Source organism: Monodelphis domestica, chromosome 4 (assembly GCF_027887165.1).
Source record: "Monodelphis domestica isolate mMonDom1 chromosome 4, mMonDom1.pri, whole genome shotgun sequence".
In the NCBI taxonomy this organism is placed as follows: domain Eukaryota; kingdom Metazoa; phylum Chordata; class Mammalia; order Didelphimorphia; family Didelphidae; genus Monodelphis; species Monodelphis domestica.
Window position 1 is genome coordinate 168629136 of NC_077230.1, and position 24380 is coordinate 168653515.

The following is a 24380-nucleotide window of genomic DNA, read 5'->3' on the forward strand; positions in this document are numbered from 1 at the left end:
TAATTCTATTCTTTTTATTTTTCTTGGCTTCTGAAAGCATCTTGTTCCCTGGCTTACCTTTCACCTTTGTAAGACAAGAGCTTTCCAGCAAAGCTAGCACATGGCCACCCTGCAGTCTCTACTGTTGCATATATGTTGATAGTAGTTACTAAAGTTCCTCGAATTCTGGAGTTCTTTAAGTGCTGAGGAAAAGAAGTCATCCCCTGATAGCTCCTGAGAACCAATTCCTGGATTTAGTCACAGTGCAGATCTGAAAATTGTAAACTCTCTGAGGGCAAGGACTCTTTTCTTTCTTGGCACAGTGTTTTTTATACATGATAGTATTCAATAAATATTTGCTGAATGAACAAATGAAAACTAACTCCTCCTATCATTATTCTAAAGGAATTCAACATATAGGTTGATGGTCCCTCAAATGTAGTTCCTCAAGCTATTCAACTACCATGACCCTTTCTTCCATTCTACCTCAGCTACTCATAGGACAGTAATACTCTTTTCCTGTCCATTACCCATAAGTGTTCCACTTTCACATTTAAGATCTCTGAATTTCCTTTACTCAATCATAATCTTATCTCTTTCCACTTCTTCTATGGCTTATTCCTCCCATACTTACTCTTTATCTTCTCTCTGACCTCCCTCAAAACTGTCCCAGGCCATCACTTTTGCTCTGGCAACATGTTCCTCCCTTCTTAAATCTGAACCCCTTGGTAAACCCTTTCAACTCTACACTCTCTTCTACTCTTGGATCCTTATTTTTGCCTTTTCTTTGTCAGTGGTGCTTTCCACAGTGCTTGGCATATAGTAAGAACTTAATCAAAATGTGTTGATTTATTGAGTGATTGAATAAAGGATGGATTGAACATGTTATATTTAGTCTTTCTGTAGACTCTAGATCAATAAGACTGAGAAAAGAAAGAATATCCAATAACCAAGTCCATCTTATGCTGATCTGTATGTGAATCCTGTTATTTAATTGGTGTTGTTATGGTAACCAATGAGATTTATGCTGTTTTGTGGGGATAAAGTGAAGGAGCTTGGAGTATATAGTCTCTAAGGTGCATATCAGATCTGGGAATATATTCCTATGATTGAAACTCCCTAAATTAGATATACTACATTCCACCAAGACCTGTCCGTGGAGTTCACTTTTAATGCCACTCTAATGAAGAACACAAGAAGATGCTAAGTATTCCTTGAGCAGGTTCCTGAGCAATCTTTCTCCTTAAATTTACATGTTGCACTTGCAGTAGCCAGTAAATATATATAAAGAAAAATTTGGAATGACCTATGGTTCATAGAAGTTTTTGTATGTGGCTTATTTTGTTCGTGTGATAGGGTGTGTTTCTTTCTCTCTCTCTTTATTTTAAATACTAGGACCACTGCCAAAACAAGTAAGTTTTTAGCTCTACCAACCTTGGGAAAGATCCTATTGAATTACAAATGAGACATAATGTTCATCCTTGTATTTTAATGTAATCCTCAGGATTACAAGACATTTGGAATTTGTAAACCAGGAGTTGGTTTCCATTGCTTGACAGAATACAAAAATGTGAACCAAAGTGAAAAAAAAGTACACAATGCACCATGCAATAAAGACTACCCTATTGCTAATATTCTTATTAAAGACAGGCCTTTAAAGCTGGAAATTAATGTTATGCAAGTTTATATTGCATAAAGAATCTGGAATAGTGAAGTCTAGGTAAACCTAATGCAATTCAGTATTTTACCTGGCCATTGCTTTTACTAGTTATCTAATGACTTATCTACCTATTTCCATTTATCGTTCAAGTACATAATTATTATTTGAGACACATGATTTAGGTGAATATAAGTATTTGTGACAGTGCATGTCTACAACAGGGCAAACAAATGCAAATTAATGAATCAGAATCTTGAACCTTTTTTATTATTAAGGTTAATCTTTTTCTGTTTAAATATATTTTAGTCATGGATATGATGCTATCTAATTCCAGATTATTCATATCAAATGCAATTTGTGTGAATATATGTATATGTATTATATATAGATTTCCTTTGCTGGCAACAGAATTCTTAACAGAGCAGAGTAATATAACAAAATATTTATAATAATAAGGATAGGAACTGGACATGTGATTTTATTGTTTATATCTAACTCTTGGTTGATTAAACACCTCTTCCAATGGAGGTAAGAACCTTTTCTGCATATCATAGTCTTAGAAAGTTGCCTAGAACTCTTAAAAATTAAATGATTTGCCTAAGGTCCCACAGCCATGTGTGTTAGAGCTGAGATTAGAACACAGGTCTTCCTATTTTTGAGATCAACTTTCTATCCATTATGACACATTACCTGTGATAATAATAATAATAGTAATAATAATAATAGTAATACAATAGTTGACATTTATAAAGCATTTTCAAGGTTTGCGAGGTACATAGTTTATCTCACTTGAGACAATTTAATTGGTCTTCCTTGGTATACAATTGCTATTAGTCTTCTGGTGTGTTGCCTTTGTGTGATTTATGTGAACAAAATTGAAAGTAACTTAAGTTTCTCTTAAGCTTTGTGGTTCACAATTACTTGGGTTTTTTTTTTCAACAAATATCCCTTGAGCACACTATATAAAAGGTTCTATGTTAGATATTGTAAAGGCTACAAAAATAGATTTTTTCCAATACTATTTACTCATTCATGAAACATTCATATGGCCTCAAAATGACATATAAATACCAATATATATTTATCCTGGTGCTTCTAAATAAAATTTCTAATGATGAAATTTTCTTAATATTTCTGAAAAGAATAAAGGAGCCAAAATTATATTTGGAAATGAATCTGGGTGAAGATACTAGATTCTGAAGTATATTTTAAAAACATCATCTATCTTTTCAAGATTCATACTTTAATAATGTTTTCATAAATATGCTTTCTGAAAACAAAGGGAGACAAAGAGACAGGGTCAGAAAACACTTTCTGGACCATGGTATAATCTAGAAGCAACTGGTTTAAGAATAACAACAATAACAACAAGCCATTTTAAAAGTCTTTGGGAAGATAGAACTCTGAACCCAAGCCTTTTCATCTAGCTATCTGTCATGGAATTGGAAATGACTGAAAAGAAATCTCATGTTCTGGTTTCCTGTGGCTTCATCTTTATAAATGGTCCCAGAATGATGACAGTTCTGTCATTCATGAGATCAACTTAACAAACTATTGGGAAATCTGGATAATTACTTCTATCACAGTAAGATGGATATAGTCTTTGTCCTTCTACCAAAATGAAATGAACATCAATGCTTTTTTCTAATCCTGGGCAAGAAATTCTCATCATCTCTAAAGTAAGTGGCACTTTGAGGCTGTTAGAAAAATGGATGCCAGGAAGGCCAAAAAGAGACCATGATAATCAGCAAATAAGTCTCAGTAGATATCTACTAATGCGCAGATGACAAATCACTCACTTTACAGCAGATATTTGGTCCTCAACTTCATAAACTCCCAGCTTCCGATACACAGCATACAATAGTTTGTCACCTTGAAAAGCTGTTCCTCGGCCATCAACCAAGGCAACAACGATGCCTTCTTTACTTGCAAGGTATGTTATCCAGCTAACTGCAAATAAAGGTCTCACACTCTGACTACAAGGACCACCATACCTAAAGAGAAAGGTAAGATGAATTTTTTACACTGACTTTGCTTTCTATCACTGAAATTTATATCCTACAATCTTTATTATACAGTATGTATTATTTATAGTAAAAATTATAACACTTAGTAATGATTAACAGTAAAATTATATTAGAAATGAAATTGTTAAAATGAAGACCAAGCTTTTGCTAAGGGAAATGGAAGCCTTTTGAACACAAAACCCTCTCGAAAAAGAATGGAGAAGCCTAAGGGTTTAGCATGTCAAAAGAAAGACTTTCTTCCATCTATCTCTTTCTAAAACACACATTTTCTTAAAAATCTGGTATTTTAAGAACACTGTGTATAGGTCAACAGTGATTTTGAGAATGCTGTTGGAGGTCCTTCATTTCTAATCTTCATAGTTTCATAATTTCAAAAGATATATCTGAAAGGCACTCAAGAGACTATCTAAACCAGTACCTTCATTTGAACAAATTTGAGAATTTAAAGAAATAATTGGCTAGTGTCACACAGGTGGTAATGGGCAGAATCAGGATTGGAACCCTTCTCATTTCAGACCCTGTACTCTTTGCATTAGAAAACACTGCTTCTCAAACTAAACAGTTCAAAAGTCTGATATAATGACTTCAGTATTTTCAATGGAAACTTTTCATAGTAAAAGTAGTGTGAGCTACCCTCCAGGTTGTATTATTAGGATGTTCCAACAGCAGAAACAGAAAAAAGTCAATCTAAAAATAACAAACCCTACCCCATCCATTTTTTCCCCTAAAAACTTTAACATCTGTCTTAGTAGCAATTCTAAGACAGAAGAGCGGCAATGGCTAGGAAATCAGGTTTAAGTGTCTTGCACAGCATCAAGCAACTAGATTAAGACTCGATTTGAACTCTGGTTCTCTTGATTCCAGACCTGGTATTCTCTCTCCACTATGCTACCTAGCTGCCCCCCTGCATTTTTAATGAATATGCTTTATTTGTAGGAGCAGTATAGGGTAGTGGATGGAAAGCCAGTCAGATCTTGGTTCAAGTTCTACTTCTGACACATCCTAGTTAGCTATATATAACCTTGGAAAAGTTTCTTACCCTCTAAGTGTTCTAGAAAGCACTAAAAATCTAAAAATTGCAGGAAAAGTGCAGACCTACTGAGGATGTTTCCTCACTTAGGATTTCTCTATACCAATAAAATCGCCCATCTAGTCCCTAACTCCTAAACTTAAATTGCTCTGATTAGTGGAAGAATCAAGATAAATCTCTGAAAATGAGACAAACACAACTAACAGAGGGAATTTTCTCGTTTTTCCATCAAAGGAAAGCCTTTGGCCAAAAGATTTTCAGTAGTGAAATTTGTGAAACAAAATAAAATGCTACATACACCTGAATTAGTAGAGGATATTTCTTTGACCTGTCAAATTGAGGAGGAAGAAGCATCTTGTACCACAAAGCTGAAAAAGGAAAAAAAAAGCCTTTACAAATTACTTAACATTTTTATGGTAATGAATTATAATAATAGCCAGCATTTATATAGTGCTCTATGGTTTGCAAAGTGCTATGCATTATCTCATTTTAACTTTACAAAAACTTTGGGAAGTAGATGCTATTATTATCCTCATTTTACAGATAAAATAACTGAGTCAGACAGATTAAACAACTGGTCTAGTCACATATCTAGTTGAATGTTGGAAGAGGGATTTGAACTCAGGTCTTACTCCCTGTAAGTTCAGCATCACTCTATCAATTGTACCATCTAGCTCCCTAATTCTAGTCACTGGAATTAATAACTACTCAAATGGCATTAAAACAAAATTAAAATTAGGGAAACTTTTGTTAAAATAAGATAATCATAAGAAAAAGGTAGTAACAACATTTTAAGCCCATCAAAGAATGTACTATCAATTTTTAACTTAAATGTGGAATTCCATTCAATTCAATTCCTTAATACTTGGAGATGATTAGTCAATCTATAAAGGGTGTCATCACAGAGATTCCTTAGAGTGCATTCTGCATTCCAAATTGTGCATCTTTTCTATTGTAGTTTTTTAAAAAAGCAAGCAATGACCATGCAAACAATATAGGTGAATACGTGCATTAATATTTTAAAAGGTCTTACTAATCCCATCCACTTCAAGTTTCTTAATTTCCTCTTTAGGCATTTGAATATCTTGCAGAGCCGTCTCTAAATCTTTATTTTCTTCAAGTATTTTAATTTCTTTGGGAAAAAATAAAAATGTTAATTATGACTAACTTTATCCTTGAAGAAAACAATTTCCTTTCCTTGAATTCAGGCCCACTCTTTGGATTTACAGTATGCTAGGGTCTGAAAGTGGTTAAGGACTTGCATGATGACAAGACAATGCTAAAGAACTCAAATCTCTGCACCTGCCCAACTATTCTAAAATAGACTTTTATTCATTTATGTACATTTCAGGTGGGGAAGGACCAACTGTAGTGCTTCTTGGACTTTTTCTTTTTTTGTTTGGGGGTGGGGAGTGCAGATTTCCACCTGTTTGTTTGGCATCCTAACATCCTGACATGAACTGATTGAATTTTCTCCTTCTGTCCACCAAAAAAGAAATGTACTAGAAATCAAATTCTTCTGGATGTTAAATTTCAGACACTTACAAAAATCCATTCTGTGATAATTGTTAGATAAGTCAACAATTATTTATTGAGTCAGTCATTCAAGAAACATTTATTAAGTGATTGCTATCATACTATTCCTTTTTTGGATTTTGTGCTTTACTCAGTCTTTAGGCTCTCCTCTCCAAAAGTCATCCAAGATGACTGCAGATTCTGGCAAGTCCTACTGAGCAGGAAAGGCTTCAAGTATAAGCCAAGCACCAGATGTGGTTGTCTAACCTTCAAGGGCCAACCTTTCTAAGTATCAAAGAGGCATCTCTGGTTTAGGGTGGTTGACTAGGGGATAAATTTTTCCAGGCATAGCAATTCTTGAAGCTGTCTACTAAGGCCCAGAGAGGTTTGATCTGACCCAATAGAAGAAATATCTGCATTGGTGATATCACAGAATCTTGAAAAATTGTTGTTAAAATATTTAATTGGAGCTAATTTCTATTTGCAAGATGTTTCTTTAAAAGACATCTTTCTTACAAGTTCTATTTCTTGGCAAAAATAGCTACAGACTTCCTTTCTGTCTTTGATCTTAAAGAATCTAAAACAGAGGCACTTGTTTCTCTAGAGATCATTTATGTTTTACACTTTTTTTGCCCTTTGAAAAAGAATAAAACCATTGACCTATTGTAGGCCTACGAAGTTGTTGGAGTACATATATATAAGTGCCCAGCAATAGATGGCCCCTTCTGAACTATCACAGCCACCATAGGCTTTCTAGGGAAGCTGTTTATGCAGAGTTAGCCACATTTTCTAAATGGGGGTCTGGATGACTCATGGAAAATGGCAATTGACACAAGAGAAGAACATCCTGTAGGCTTTTGTTTTTGTGCTGTTTCTTTTTTTAAAATTCCCTCTGAGGATTAGGAACTGGAGGAGTATTTGCAACTACATCTAAGTTTGCCAAGGCTTCCATTATAGCCCCCAGTTTTCTTATACTTCAAACATTCTGATAAAATAGCCTTCTTTGGCTTAAGCATGCAATACGTAATCTTATCCCAAATGTGAATATTGTAGGGGTGGTTTGCACAAAAATCCATTGAGATATTTGAAATAAACTCAGGATTTGATGGTAGAATTGTGGGTAATTTAAAAATAATTAAACTTCTGGATTTTAAACTTCAGAGTTAGTTAAACCAACCAAGAAAATGACATCAGTGTGATTCCAAAAGTTATTATTTGAGAATGGGCTATATAACCTAGAAAGGAGTGTGAATTCACAATTTTAACACACAAGTTCTAAATTTTCATTCCCCTTAACATGACTTCTGTACATGGAGTTGCCATTGGCTCAAAAGGCATACTGGTACAGAAGGCATATGGGATGTTGAAAAGAATGATAATCTCTACAACTTTGGCCTCAAAAACAAACAAGAAAATTATACGCAGACACCTATATTTATGCTCTAACCCACACTGCACATATGTGAAATTTTGAATCACTGGTTAGACTTCAAAATAAGTCCTAAACTCTTTGGTTTATTCAGTACAGCTTAGTAAATGATGCCACAAAAATTATAACTGAGGCATTATGGAATATTTATAGTTTAAAGTAAATACTTCAAGCCAGCTTTGAAGTTCATTCTTGCATTTAATAAAATGGAAAAGGTAAAGTGAACATGGCTTGTGTCTCTTTGTTTTCTGCCAGAGAAGAACACTGGAGCTCAATTCCCTTTCAATCTCTTTCTATCTCTTATCTAAGCCTAATACTACAAAATGCCGAAGATGAGAATGTTCATAAATCTTCCTCTGTCTTTCTCCCCTTTTTTCTGGCACATACTTTTATAGGTAATTGCCAGAGAGCATGTGCCCTGGGAAACTATACCTTTGATTTCTTTATCAAAAATCAATCAAAAAGTATCTGTAAGGTATTGTGCTAGCCACTGGGAATACAAAGACAAATAATGAAATAATCCTTTCTCCAAGGGAGTTTACATTCAAATTGAGAAGACAACAGTCTATAACAAGTATGTGTATACATATGTGTGTGTGCATCGTGTATGTGTACATTCAAATAAAAAGTAAATGAACACAAATGCCTCTACTAGATACCCTACTTACTGTTGACTGAATTTCATGTTCCATTCAATTACAATTTTATTTTTTAATTTCTGTGATCTAGAATGGGGTCTGTGTGGATGCCAAACAGGAAAATGAGGCTTTTTTTTTGTGGGAAATAAGAACAACTATGCTGGCTATGAACAACTTTAAGCAGCATACAATGGAACTTCTTTATATGATTGATGCTAGGACTGGGAACCACACGTTGGGGATTAGCACAACATTTAATGCAGTATTTGGACCATATTGGGCAGTTAATAAATGTTTATTGACTGACTGGTCACATTATCTAACTTTATTATAGTATGCCCTTATTATATGTAGTTACTGCATTTCAGAGAAAATGATTTGGATTATAGTATTTCAAAATGTGTGTTATAATGAGCTATGTAATAAAATAGATTATATTTTAGCCTGATAAATCTTGACAAATGGGATTACTTGGCACTTGATTTAATTTAATAAACATTTAGGAAAATACTATCATTTGCTATGCACTATGGTAGGAACTAAATTGTACCTGATGCTGCTATTTCTTGACCCTCTCACCCCATCCTTCTGAAATTTGGATTTTACATGCACTACTCTCTTAAAGCTACTCCCTCACAGGTACTTAATCACCAGATCATAGAATTATAAATTGAGAGCTAAAAGGCACCTTTGAAGCAATAAATTCCCATCTAATTTTGCAATGAGCACACTACAGCCCAAAGAAATGAAGTCATTTGCCTAAGGTTAAACAAGCTAGTGTCAGGGTCAAGATTTGAATCCAGGCTTTCCTCTCTGTATTGGACTTGATCTAAAAACCTTTTGCTCAGTGTCTTTGTCTTCTTTGTAGATCTGAAACTGTTACCTCCTTAATGGCACTCTCATTAGATAATTTGCTTTTCCCTTGAATCTCAAGAAAACATACTATTTTTATTCTTTTCTATTTTCTTTTTCTTTTTTGTCTCCTCACTTTAGGTGAGTATTCACCTCAGGGTGTCCTGGGACCTCTTCTCTTTACTTTCTATACTTTTTCCCTCATCAACATTATTCAGTCATTTATTCTTATATCTCCAAGTACTACTTCTAGGCAAAGATGTCCTGAAGTTGTATGATGGGTTCCTTTAGTGCAGTTTTGTCTTCAATATTAAAATTTGATATTAAAATGTCCTGTATTGGCTTCTTTTCTGAGTTCCAGAATTCTTGCCACCTTCAAGACATCTTCTTTCTATAGTTACCAGAATGTTCTTTTGCTCTCCAGACACCATGATGGGAGTCCAAGAGGTACATGGTATCTGACAGTACTAAGTGCTTAATAAACAAATGCTTATTGATAGAATGACTGATATATCAATCAGCTTCATCCTTAGAACCTTGGAACCACATTTTTCTTATCCTCCTTAGACCCTGCTGCCATATATGTGTTGTTTCTCCCTATTACAATAGAAGGTCTGTGAGGGCAGGGACTTTGGGGTTTTTGTATCTGTATCCTCAGAGCTTGGCACAGTACTTGGCACATAGTCAGTATTTGCATACTCCTGTTTCTCTCATTCTTTCCCCTGAACTTGCTTCTCTTCCTGACTTTGCTATTTCTCTCTGTAGCTCTAGCTTTTGCCTAGAAACTCTCGAGCTCTAAACTCAGAGTTGTCTTTGACTTTTCTCTCCCTCACATTTTATATCTCATCAATCACAAAATCCTATTGACTGCACTTCACTATCTCTCATGCCCCTCTTCCTTCTTCTTTCCCAGTCACCATATGGATATATCTTATTTTCATAGGATCATAGGGACTGTAGACACTATCAATTACAACCCCTTATTAAAATGTGTGTGTGTGTGTGTGTGTGTGTGTGTGCATGTGTGTGTGATTTGCAAGTTGACAAAGATAGCAATAGAAGAGTAGAATTTGAACCCAGGTCTTAAATCTAAATCTAATATTATTTTTTCTCCATTGTGCCACATGGTCTCTGATTTACCTTATATGTGCACTAGTGCAGTAACTTTCTAACAAATATTCCTTTTCTTGTTTTCCTCCTCTGCTTCTATCCATCCTCCATAGCACTGCCAGGCTAATCTTCACGAATCAATCTGGTCACATCACTCACCTTCTCAAAAATCTTTGAAGGTAACCTATTTTCATTTTTTCAGTTTTCAAACTCCTTTGGGTGAAACATAAAGCACCTAATCCTCTACCATCCTCCTAATTTTCAAGCATTATTTCAGATTATTTCTCCCCATGCCATTTTATAATCTAGCCTATCTAGACAACGTCTTGCCCCCTGAACACATCCTAAATTATTCTGCCTTTCTCTATTTGTTCAAGCAACTTATTCCCCAAATGTTGACTCTGTCTTTTTTGTTGCTAAATGAATTCCTACTCAGCCTTTAAAGTGCATCTCAAAAGCTGCCTTTTCCCTTTTTTTGATTCTCCCATCAGTGGCATCCTATCCTTTTGAGCTTTTCATAGGAACTTGCAATTCTGTATTTCACTGATCAAGTATCACTGAATACTATAGCTAATGTTTGTATTTTATCCTTTAACCAAGTGGTAACATTTAGGAAGCCACTAATTATACTGGATCTAAACTTCGACTCTTTCCCAGACCATAGCACAGGGTTTGGCACAGAGTGGGACTTAATTTAAAAAAGAGTTGGACTATACCCTTTTACAACAGGATATGTCTACTATCAGCTCAAAATGAAATAACAAATAGAGTACCTTCATCACTGTGGCCATCATACAGAGTGGAAATAGGAACACCAGGTCCTAAATGCAGAAATGAAACAAAGACATGATTTATATTTAAAACATTGCTCAATTTTAAACAAAAAAAAAATGGGATTTGGAGAGAACTTTGGATGGTCTGAGAGTTGCATGCATCACGCATCTTTTCATTTTGTAGTTATTTTTTTTTCCTGTAGAGAGGTAAGCATCACCTTTAAAAATACATTTAAGCCACACATGAGATCAGAACCCTATCACAGAATAAGATTGAGAAAAAAGTGGTTTTTTGTGTACTTTTCAAGACTATTCCTTAAGAGTTAAGGTGCAGTTACATAAAGCGACCCCAGAGGTAAAAAATGTCAAATGGGCTTCTGGGAAGGTGTCATATCACATTGGTTAAGATGAATGGTTTTTGTGTGGTGACACTAACATCAAATAATCCTCGCAACAGTGCTTGGGATAGGTTTTCATTCTGGAACACTTGCTTCTCTGCCTAGTTGGTTAATATCTGTGAGTCCAGCTTATCATCTTTTTTTCTTTAATGTAAAGATAAAATTCAAAAAATAATATAAATGTCTACTTAAATATATCCACTTCTGACAATGAGGTTGAAATCTCTACACTAGATTATGAGTTTAAACATAGTTAACTGTGTACCAAATTTTTAGCAATTCATTATCGCTACATAAATGTTAGATTAAAGATATACTACCTTCATTTATTGTACAACAGATTATTATGTGATTATAAGGTTAACTGGATAAATATTTTCAGAGGGGCATAAGTTAAATGCCAGTAAAAGTCTATTTGGGACAAACTAGATAAGATTTTCTTAGTGTATTTAATGTCTTCTTCATCTTAAATGTGAGAAACTAAAATAGATTTTTTTTCTTGTCAATTGGGCCATAGAGTAGGGAAAAACAAGCATGAATTCCTCATTCCATTTTACAGATAAGGAAACTGAGGCTGAAGGAGGCTAAGTGACTTATCTAGGGTCATATAACTAGTAAGGATCTAAGGCTAGATTTGAATTAATTCTGACTCTCGGTCCAGAGCAGTATGCGCTGTGCTGCCAATATGCCCTAATCAATAGAACTAATTATTAATGTGATTTGCCAAACTTCCAGATCCTTTGACTTGGATTTCTTTCACTGATCCTTGTGAATAGGTAAAAGTTACAGGTTTAGTGATTCTTAGATCTTCTTCCAGTCCTACATGGGTTTTTCCTACACTGGCACAGTGATTCACTTTACTGTATTTGCAAAAACACCAGATGAGGTGGTGCTTTCCACATGGTTCATTTTTTTTGCCAAATATAAAATTACCATACTGAACAGGAAGCGTGGGTAGTGGTAAGAGCACTGAGCTAGGACCGCTAGGTTCTAGTCCTGGCTTTGTTACTAACTTGCTACATGGTCTTGTGCTCAAGTTTTTTTTAGCTATAGAAAAGTAAAAAAAGTAATTAATGATACTTGCCTTACTTCACAGGGGTGTTCTAATGATAGAAAATGAAAATAAGAAATAAAAAATAAGGAGATGAATTTTTAAAAGAGGAATATAAAAATGTGTTGTGTATTTGTAGATATATCTAGATGTTCCATTTTATTATGCTTTCTAAACATGGTTAAAAATAGAAAAGTAATTATTCCAGGAATCAAGAGACCAGGATTCAAATCCTGTACTGTCACTAACTATTTGAGCCAGTTCACTAATTTCTCTTATTTCTAAATGAGGAAATGGGACTAGATGACATCTTGAGTTCTCATGTAGCTCTAAAATTCTATGAGTCTGTGTTATAATAGCTAACATGGAAAGAGCTTATAGTTTGTAGAGCACTTATTTATATCTTGTTTAATTTTTCTAAAAATCTTATAGATGAAGGAACTGAGGCTCAATGAGCTAAGGGTGACTTGTTCTGCAATCCTATTAGCCTGGGCCCTAGTCACTATGCCATATTGTTCTCTCTAACTAAATTCCACAAAAAGGGGCACTACTTTGGTATATTCTAAATGACTGTCTAGCCTTTCAGAACATAAGACATAAAATAGGATAGACAAATAATGAATGCCTTGAGAGATCATAACACATCAGACATGGGTTTAAATAACTGGATCTATTATCCAGAACATTTTTTTAAAAGGAAGTGTTTTATGAAAATGTCTCATACAAAATGGCATATTCTGTCATACTGAAGGAAATATTTTGTGGCAGAATTTTTACTTATTCCCATGTAGTCAAAATGGTTTTTAAATTTCCAGTATGAAACTCTTCTCTAACTTAGCTGTATAAATAGGTAGGAGATACGTTATACATTATTAGTATCTTCATTACATACTCTTACATGGACCAATTTCTCTGCTTTTCATATATGACCTTCAATCTTGTGTCTCTGTCTTTGCACTGACCATCTCTCATACCTGTCTTCCATTAAGACCGAGCTCAAGCAGTATCTTTTTTATAAAGGTGTTCTTGATTTCCTTACCTGCTAGTGTCCTCCTTCCCTAACTCCCTTATATTTAGCTACTTTGTATGTTTGTATGTATTCCCTTGATATTTATGTGACATATACTTTTATATGTACTTGTCTTCCTATTATTAGGGAAGTTTTATTCTTTACAATTACCCCCCTCTGTCCCAAGCTCCTAGCACTTTATCTGACACATAGTAGGCACTTAACAAATATTCTTTGATTGGTTGACCTTGGGGAACTAAAGCAAACCCATTGGTTCCTGGAGTAAAAGCAAGATTCTCAATCAATTCTACGGTTCCATTTTGAGACCTCCAAGGGAAACTCCTTGCCTCTGCCCACTGGTTTCCTTATTAAGGGACAAAGGGGAAGGGAGTCAGCATTTATATAGTGCCTGCTTTATGCCAGGCAATTTAGTAAGTACTTTACAAATATCATCTAATTCGATCCTTACAATAACCCTGGGAGATAGGTGCTCTTGTTATTCTCATTTTACACTAAAAGAAACTGAGTCAAACAGAGACCAGATTTAAACTCAGGAAGATTAGTCTTCTGGATTCCAGGTCCAACATTCTATCCACTGAACCATCTAGCTGACCCACTGTGCCAAAGGCACATGCATATAGGACTAGAAGGTATCTCAGAACTTCCAAGGCCACAGTTCTTTCTTCTGCATTTGGACAATCTGGTACCAAAAGAATCTAGGAAAGATGTTAATTCTAGAGCAAGAGTTCTTTGTTTTTAATCTTTTCTGGGTAATGGTCCCCTGTGGTATTCTTATGAAGCCTCAGGACCTTTTATTTGAATTAAAATTTTAAATGCACAAAATAAAATAGAGAAGATTACAAAGGAAGCAAATTATATTGAAATATAGCCATCAAAATATTTTAAATTAGGTTAAGAACTCCAGTCTTCAGGTTTGTAAGAAAATAACTTTTAAAGACTTTCCCTGGCTAACCAAAACTCAGTAGCCACAGTTTCCATAAGGAAACTTTTTCCATAGGGTCAATCCCATTGACTTTGCCAGTTACTTTACATACCATAGCACATAAGTGAATAGTACTTAGCGAAGTTGCTGAAACTTGCTGAATAGTATTGGCATCTTTCTTTCCTTAGAACACAAGTGATGCACTGTTTCCTTGGAGGATAGCTTCCAATGCTAATTCTAGGAGGAAATTAAAATAACATGAAACTAAAGTTTTTCAATTGTTTTCATCCAAATGTATTGCATCATGTAAAGGACCTAATTTAAATATCAAGACACCAAACCCACTCCATTTTCTATTGCCAATAGGACTTTTGTGATTTCTAAATCATATTATTTTTTCTTCTGATAGCCTGATTTATATCTGGGTCAGTAGAAAACTTAATGATCATGAGATTATAGATTTCAAGATAGAAGGGAATTCTTAAGCTCTCTAGTACAACTCTTTCCCCTTAAATGAAAGGTCTGAGGTTCTATAAAGTTAAGTGATTTATCTATGGTCATAAAGGTAAGCATCAAAAGTAAGATTTTAAATTGGGTAATATGAAGTCTTTTGTCAATTTACATTACGGTGAGAATGTTCGAATACCTTTTATGGGAAGAAGGTGAATCTCCCCATGATCTTAGACTCTTTTTAATGTGCAAAATACTGACCAGTTAAGAGTTAAGGATCATGATCTCTTTTTCTCAAGATAGTTTATTCCTGCTTTTCTATATTTGTGCATAGAAACCTCCAAAAAAATTAGCTAGTAGTGGAATGAGATGATCACTAAGCAGCATGTAAAATTAGAAAATTATCAGAAAATGCTAACTTTGCTCTCTTCCTCTGTTTTCTGTCACTTATTTTGGGGGTAGCTTGGCTCATACAATGACTTCTCTATAATGTATCTTCCCTACTTTTCTCCTTACTCTTCCTTCATTTTTAGACCTGGGCAGTGGGCAATAATATCTTTACTCTGGCAAGAAAGGTTCCTATTCCAGTGTGCTTTGGGGAACAATAGCAGCAGCTTCTCTAAGACCCAATGTCTGGCCTACAATTATTCAGAGTCCTTTCCAAACTGAGACAAAGAAATCACTACTAACACCTGATTTTAGAATTGGCTATACCCCCAAACTCAGCATGTACCTGAAGCCACTGGTGCCTCTGGATATCTATCCACTTATGGAGCTTTTGGCTTGGTCTCTGAAGGATGACTGCAATAGCTGTCACCAGGACACTGACTTCTATTACCTTGCCCACAGGTCCCCAAACTTTTTACATAGGGGGCCATTTTCCTGTCCCTCAGACTATTGGAGGGCCGGACTATGAAAAAAAACCCAACCATATACCACGGCTTGGGATATTGGAGGCTGCAGCGCTAGCTATGATGGGCCTGTTACACCTTGCACAGGCCCATCACTGCCACCACTATACAGGGCAGCAGTATACACAGTGCAGAATCCCCTCCCCCAGATCGCTGCTCATCATGCTGGTGTTTTCCATTGTGCAGCCACATAATCCTTTGTGCAGTGCCTCGTTAGCATTCAGTTACTCACAGAACAAGGTGCCATGCAAAGGATTATGTCACTGTAAGTATTACTATATGTGAGCAACACTGCACTTGTGGCACCACCATATACAGTACTCCAGGAGCATCCTGTGCTCTCACTGATCACTAATGAAAGAGGTGCCCCTTCCAGCAGTGCGGTGGGGGGGCACATGTGGCTCACAGGCTGTAGTTTGGGGACCTCTGACTTTGCCGATGCCTTGAAAAAGAGAAGAGGCCCTCCACATGGGAGACCCATCTCCGCTCCTTCCTGAAGGAGTATAAGTAGATAGTTGGAGCGGTCCGTGCAGCTTGCCTAGAGCTGCATCCCTGAAATACTAACCCTGGGATCTACTCTTGAAAGAGGAAGCCCTATCCACCCATGGACACAGATCTGAGATCAGAGAATAGTCAGTTCTAAGCTGTTCCCCCTCAGAGTACCTTAAATCCCTGTCCATCTCACCTGGACACTTGAAAGAAGCTTATAAATGTGCACTGACTGGACAAGAAACAAAAACAAAAAGACATCATAAATCTTTATCGATAAGTCAGTATACCGCATGTGGAAAGTGGAAGGAAATGGCAAACCATTCCAGTATGCTTGTAATAAAACCACATGGATAGCTATGGTCTATGCGGTCATCAAAAGTTGGGCATGGCTGAACAACAGAACAACAAAAACAGGTCCAAGAATTTTGTAATACATTTTAAAATCAAATTTATATATGGATAGGGACCCTGCAAAAACATATTGCCTGCTCTTTCCCACCTACCCCCCCCCCCCCCCTTCACACTCAGACATCCCTGTCTGCGGACGCTCTAAGCATACGTTGACTGCTGCAGGACCAAGAGAGGGGACAGGATCAGTGATGAGGCAAGAGCCATGATTCTTTATATATTTACATATGTAGTTATCTGCATAAAATTACATACAGAATTATCATCTCTTACATTAGAAAGAGGGACTATTAGAAAACAGGGACCCTTTCCCCTATGTTTCTGTTATGCTGAGCACAGTGCTTGGCCCATTTTGACACTTAATATGTTTGTTGATTGAAGATTGTTTTTTAAAATACAACAGTTGGAGCTGAATTATTTTTATGGCTTTGCCTCCCCATAATCATATGGCCCATAACTCTTCTGCTTGTTTATTTTTTCTTATTACTTCTCTGTAATTTTTTGTCCTATTGTTCTTTATTTAATTTTTTGTAAAGCCTTACCTTCTATGTTAGAATTGATACAATTATTGGTTCCAAGACAGGAGACCAGTAAGGGCTAGGCAATTGGGGTTAAATGACTTGCCCAGGGTCACATTTGAACCCAGATTCCAGGACTGGATTTCTTACCATTGAGGTACCTATTTCCCCCCCCTCCCAATTTATTATTTATTGACTTGATATTCTGGCATAGATTTATTGAAACATATATAAATGTAAGCATTTTTTAAAAATCAATAAAATTTCACCTGTAAATATTTCTCCTCCCAGGATAGTCTTCAAATTCATTACTAGAATAGAACCTGTAAATATATTTGTCATTAAATATGCACTGATTTAATAATACAAAAGTAATGTTAGTGATAACATAGTACAAGTTGATTTTTATCTGGCTTTCTATTAGCCAAACTCTACTTTAGACTCTGTTCTTATATGGGACAAGGTAATGACTATATTGAGATCATAATGATGTGCTGAAACCCTTAAAGGTTCTAAAGTCCTTGTTGAGCCATCAGAGTATTAGGTGGCATTGTGCTAGATCTAGAGTCAGAAAGATCCGAGTTTAAATCCTGCCTGAGATGCCTACTAGCTGTGTGATCCTAGGTAAGTTATTTGAACTTTGCCTTTATTTCATCATCTGTAAAATGGGGACAATGATAGCACTCTTATTGTGAGGATGAAACAAAGTATTTGTGAAATGCTTAGCACAGTGCCTGATAAATAGTAGCTAATATAAAAATGTTAGCTACTGTTAATTGTTACTTTTATATAAGGAGTAAATCACATCATATCTTTGGTTAGCACTTTTTTGAATATTTGACTTCAGATAAATTTGTTTTAAATGTTTCACTATTTTATGTTGATGACATTTACAGTGTCCCAAGTGGCTCTTGCACTAAGATTCAGGGGGCAGATAATAAACACAATAGGAGTTTGAAGAAAGAAGAGCTCTATGTGAATTAGAATCTTGGAGAAAGGCTTGATGGAGGAAGTGATACTTGAGCTTGGATTAAAACAATTAATAGGATTTGGATATGTGGGGAGGAAAAGCAAGAGTATTTCAGATGCAGGAAACAGCCCGAGCGAAAGCACAGGGCACAGTATATATAAGCAGTGACAGGACTGGACTGCAGTAGAAGGTAATATGTAATTGTAATATGTAAAATGTAAAAAAAAAAGAAGGTAATATAAAATAACATTTTACCAAAATGTGTATACATACACATATTACCTTCTACTGCAGTCCAGTCCTGTCACTGCTTATATATTACATATATATATATGTAATGAGAGATATTTGAATAGGTAAGGTAGGGACAGTTTGTGGAGGGACTCAAATGCCAAACTTATAAGTATGGACTTGATTTGATAGATAGAGGAGTAATAATAGATTTTTGATGAAAATTCCACAAAATAACATCTTAAGATGGTTGATGGTATACTGAAGAAATAGACAAGAGAACCAATTAGGAAACTGTTGTAGTAATAATCTCCACATGAAATAATAAGGGCTTAAATAAAGTAGGTGGCAATGCAATGAAAACTGAATGAATATTCTGAATTACAACCCATTCTTAAAATAGCTAATGAAATGTTTTCCCATGAATTCTTGAAATAGAGGGAAAACTGGAATCACAGAGTAACCATGTAGAAACTAGCATTTTTAAGGAATTATCATATGAATGTATTTTCTTCTATCAGTCTCTAACAGCCCATGATTGAAGCTCCCTATTACTATTAGTTACTAGAAATAGTGATTCACTAGCCCAGATTATAAAGTATCAGAAGGGGAAATGCTACCTGCCAAATATTTATTTTGAAAAAGAATAATGTTTGTGTATTTATTTTTCATTCAATTTATCTAGTTCTGATAGGGGAAGATTGAGTATGGTTTTACTATCTATTTTGTCCTTTATTTCCTTTAGTTTCTTCTTTATAAATTTGGATGCCAAACCATTTGGTGAATGATGTTTAGTAATAATATTACTTCATTGTTTATAGAACCTTTTAGCAATATGTAATTTCCTTCCTTATCTCTTTTAAGCCAATTGATTTTTACTTTAGTTTTGTCTGATATTGTGATTCCTACTCTTGCTTTTTTTACTTTAGATGTTGTGTAATCAATTATGTTCCAGCCTTTTGCCTTTAATCTGTGTGTGGCACCCTGCCTCAAATGTGTTTCTTGTAAACAACATGTAGTAGGATTCTGTTTTCTAATCTTGTGTATTTATTTATTTTTTACCTATATTCCCATTTAGAGTTGAAGCCTGAGCAAATGGATAGAGGACCAGCCTTGATGCCAAGAAGACCTTGGTTCAAGTTCTGTCTCTATCCCAAGTGAACTGTATATGCATGGGTAAGTCACTCAATGCCCATGGTAATTTTCTAAGACTTTAAATCACAAATGAATTCTTAATCTGCATTGGTGAAGTATGTCCAAGCCAGGAAGTAGGAGGGTCCATAACATTAAAATCATAGATCAAGGTCCAAAATAAACAAAATAATAAGTGCTAACATTTATATAGCACTTTAAGGCTTGCAAAGCTCTTTTAAAAAATCTTATTTTATCCTTACAATTACCTTAAGAGGAAGGTCTGATTTTACTGCACTTTGTGATTTAACTACATTTTACTGAAGAGGAAATGTAGGCAGACAAAGATTAAGTGACTTGCCTATGGTCACATAAATATCAGAACTTGGATTTGAACTCGGGTATTCCAGATTCTAGGTCAAATGCTCTATCCACTATTCCACCTAATAGATTCCAATTAAAACTGTCTTCATGAAATTACAACTTTTTCTAAGTGACTTCAAAAGAGAAGGACTAGATCAATGTGTGAAATCTTGATAGATAACAAAGTCTTATTGATTAAAATTATTGGGAATCAAATTCTGGACCAAACAGTTAGACTGTACCAAAATAGAATGAGCTGCCATTTGAGGTAATAAGTTCCCTGTCACTGAAAATATTCAAGAGGAGATTACATGACCAGTTCTCTGAGATGCTGCTGAGAATTCATGTACTGGTAGAGGAGCTTTGTCTCAATGGCCTCTAGGTTCCTTTCAGCTCAAAGATTTTTAGATTTGTATGCAGAACCATGTGACAAAGAACAAATCAATCTCGAAGGGTATAGACCAAAAGAAAACCAGGCAGTAGCATTTTTAGCTCAGTCTTAACACCAAGAAAAACACAAGCCACACATTGTGCTATACAGAATACTCACAGTGAATCCTGTGTTACTTTGAATATGTTTATGGCCTCCCATTTGCCACTTGTAATTTGTATCGCATTTTCCTATAAAAAGACAAACATTATGTTCTGTAAATCTCAGTGTTATTTGAGCAGCCTCAAATGAATGCTCTTTGAGGAGCTAGTTCTTGGAAGGAACGTACCACAGTGTCATTGATGTAGTGAATGTGTTTGTAACCGTCCTTATCGCTAAATATTTTGTAGTATGAAATGTCGTCATGAGTAAAAACAGGTGCTGAGACAAAGAACTGAAAGATATAAACAGAGATGGTGGTGAAATCAGAAAGAGGCAGGAATAAAGACCATTTCATTAACAGCCACTTAGGTTTGCAATCATTAGAATCCATCGCCTTCCCTGATTTTCCATGGTATACATCAGAGATTCTGTTTTCACATAAAGAGAATTTTTTCTAATGCTTTTGCAGCAGTCAGCAACACATGACAACTAACTCACTCTTATTTGCTATTTATTAAACACCTCTGTTTGGGACACTTTATTTATTTTATTTTGCTGTTACCTCTGTTTTTGGTCGTTTGGAATGTTAATTTAGAATTCAAATTTATTTCTCTAACAAATATGGTACTCATTCAGCTTCATTAAGAGCTTACAGGGTCATTTGATTGGCTGGTCACAAGCCTAGGCCAATAGCATCACGAAAACAGATTGGAAACATTATGACAAGACTGGATATGGTAGTCTGTGCTATTTAGGAAAGCTGAGACTGGTAAATCACCAGTTTAAGAGTTTTGACCTACAATAGGGCTAAAGTCAAAAGGCCTTTCTGCACTAAATCCACAACCAAGATGGTGAGTCCCTGAGGGCTACCAAGGCTGCCTAGGAGAAGATAACCAGCCAGGTCAGAAAAGCAGAGAAGGTTAAAACTTCCTTTTTTTAGGATTAGGCCCATGAATAGCTGCTATACTTCCAGCCTTAATGAGATAGAGCTAGGTCTCAAACAAAACGAAGCAAATAATATAATGTGCAACCACTGAAGACAACAGGCTTTGGATACTCTCTGGTAGACTGGCATTTTCTGCTCTGTTCTGTCTGGGGTGCCTCTTACTTTATACCTTGCGGCTCTTGGGAATTTTGGGTCCCATCACCCACCCCTACAAGATATAGGGAGACCTAAGGGTTCCTGAAAATTGTTGGATTTCAGGATACATTGGGGATTTTTTTGTAACAGATATGTCACCTTTCACAGGAATCCTCAGTTTATAGTTCACCTTAGTTATAAATTGCAAAATAGTCCTCCTTGCCTTTCCAGTAATGGAGGACATGGAAAGCCAAGGTAACCAAATTCCATAGCAAATTTTTGATATTTCTGGACTTTTCTCATCTGTAAAATGTTAATGTAAACTATAAGTTGTGCCACATATTAGGCCATGTCTAAGAGCCATTCCAATGCCAAAATTTTATACTAAATGCTTAAAGCATATCAACTTATATCTCTTAATTTTAAAAATTAAATTGTATGTACTATAAATATATTTGCACACATATATGTGTATATTATCTACATATATGTATACATATAAATGTGATGTATATATGTGTTATATGCACACACAAAGATTTGTCCCCTGACTAATAGCTAGATGCGATTTTTTAAAAATTAGCTACCTTTAAACTGACTTTTAAAAAATCTTCTCTGGTTAGTTTTTAATGCAATGTCTCCAACTAGCAAAATGGTACGTAGATAGCAATTTGTATACTAAGACTACACCTACTTAGTAAATGCAGAGCTAAGAGGCTAAGAGCAATCAATTTGCCATTTTCTACCTGTGCAGTAGTGGCTGGGAGATAGTTAAGTGGTGCCATAGTGTAAAGAGCGAAACATCTGGAATTGGAAAGAGCTGAATTCAAACCTAGCCTCAGACATTTACCTGCTGTGACCCTGAGCAAGTCACTGAACTTCTGTCTGATTCAAGTCTCTTCAACTGTAAAATGGAAATAATAATAGTACCTACTTCACAGAATTGTTCTGAGGCTCAAATGAGATAGTATTTGTAATACTAGAATGGGGGCTGGCACATACTAGGACTCAGTGCTCATTTCCTTTCTTCCTGTGGGGCTTTGGGCAGATCACTTAACCTTTCTGAATCTCAAGTATGCTCATCTAGAAAGTTGAAGGAAGTGACTTTTAAGACCTTTTCCATCTGTAAATCTAGGATCCTATGATGTTCAGATTACTTAATATTCTGAGAAATGTCTGGTATTGAAGTTTTGTGCATATCATTATGTGATTGAGGTTGTTTAATACAGTCATTCTTCATTTGCAGTATGTATTCCCTACTGAGACAAATCAAGGAAATTATTTATGACTTTATTATAATCAGTAACCACTAACAGAAACTCCCCAATTTCAAGAACAGAGGTTCTTTCCAAATTGGCCCCATCTTCAAAATCAAGACCAATGGTTTACTTCTAAATCTTTTAAAAAATTCATTGCTATCTTTTTTACATTACCCTTATTTCCAAATATAACCCCTCTCTTTTATTTCCAGAGAGTGACCAAAAACTTAAAAAAAAGAAAGAAAAAGAGAGCAATGAGGAAAAAACCCTTGACTTGAATATTAAATGGTCTCAAAATATTTCAGGATTTTTGAAGGTAAAAATGATGAAAAAGTTCTTTTTGTAGTTAGTTATTTCTCTGAGGAGGTACAAAAAATAAGTACTGTTCTAACTTTGTAATGCTACAGATGCAAAATGACCTAAAGCTTGGTGCCAAGAATTAAGAATCAGGAAAACAAGAAAAGCATTTATGTTAAGCAAAGATTGTGTTATCTTCTTCACTCTTTCCAGTGCACACATCTATGTAAACAATATTTTAGCCAAGCAGGTAACTCAGGTGCAGTAAAGAGAGTGTGAAATATTTCCGAGTTCACATTTGGAGAGCAGGAGCCCATAATGCGTTTTGCATTAAAGGTGGCTACCCAGTGAGTCACACCTGTGTCCTAGATAAGCACCCAGATCAAGATCTTACACAAAGCAAATGATGACACAGCCCCCTTCAATGGAGTCATTTGTCATGGTCAAATTTCTTGATAACTTGTGCATCTGGATGTAAAAGTTTATGACCCTTTATTTATTACTTGCTAAGCAGGAGTGCTTACACATGGCATTACAGGTGACAGAAATGAAAGAAAGAAACAGGAGATATAAAAATCTTGATGCTTTCAACCTAATTAATGACTAACCTCAGTCTATGCCCATTCAAATCTAGGAGCTTGGAAACAAACTTTGCTTGAACCTTGAGGCTTTCCTGGAAGTATAAGATGGGTAGCATTTTGCTTAAATTACCTAAAATAATTCACTGATCTAAACATTATGTTTTAAGTCCTTACTCATCTCTAAAGTTGAGGGTTGCCGTTCTAGATAACTTTCCTAGCCTCCTACTCTTTTTTAGGCTGTTGCCTCCTAACAATAAAACAACCTATTGAAAAATTGAAAAAAGCAATAAAATAGTTTTTTGCTGTTAGAGTTTGTGCTTCCAGCACAACACTAAGAAGACTTTTATTTGATAAGTTGATAAGTTTGATACTTCTACTCTGAATTAACTGGTATTTTAATAACCAGTAGGGATCTTGAACAACATAGTGTTCTATGGCAGAGTGGAGCCAAGGATCTGAGTTCAAATGCAAACTCAGACCCTTAATATAGTTGTGTGACCTGGGAAAATCCATTAACCTTTATTTCTCTCAGTTTCCTACTCTGTAAAATATAATAGTACCTATGTCTTAGAGCAGTTGTAAAGATAAAACTAGGTAATATTCGAAAAATGCTTTGCCAACCTTAAAGTGCCACATAAATGCTAGCTATCATTATCATTATCATCATCATTATTATTAGTGGAAAGCTCCTTCAAGAAGAACCAAGAGATAGTTTCAGTTTTTAATTTTATGATAGCTATCT

General features: G+C 35.4%; 1 protein-coding gene across 1 annotated transcript in view; it reads right to left on the reverse strand.

The window, feature by feature from the left end:
- FAP (fibroblast activation protein alpha) overlaps positions 1–24380 on the reverse strand; it is a 90750-nt gene that overhangs the window by 18541 nt on the left and 47829 nt on the right. Inside the window, exons 13-20 of the mRNA XM_007494270.3 lie at positions 20608–20712; positions 20439–20509; positions 17463–17516; positions 14527–14651; positions 11014–11061; positions 5730–5828; positions 4995–5064; positions 3439–3633 (exon numbers count right to left, since the gene is read on the reverse strand). Of these exons, the coding sequence (XP_007494332.1) occupies positions 3439–3633; positions 4995–5064; positions 5730–5828; positions 11014–11061; positions 14527–14651; positions 17463–17516; positions 20439–20509; positions 20608–20712 (767 nt within the window). The remainder of the gene's footprint in view (positions 1–3438; positions 3634–4994; positions 5065–5729; positions 5829–11013; positions 11062–14526; positions 14652–17462; positions 17517–20438; positions 20510–20607; positions 20713–24380) is intronic.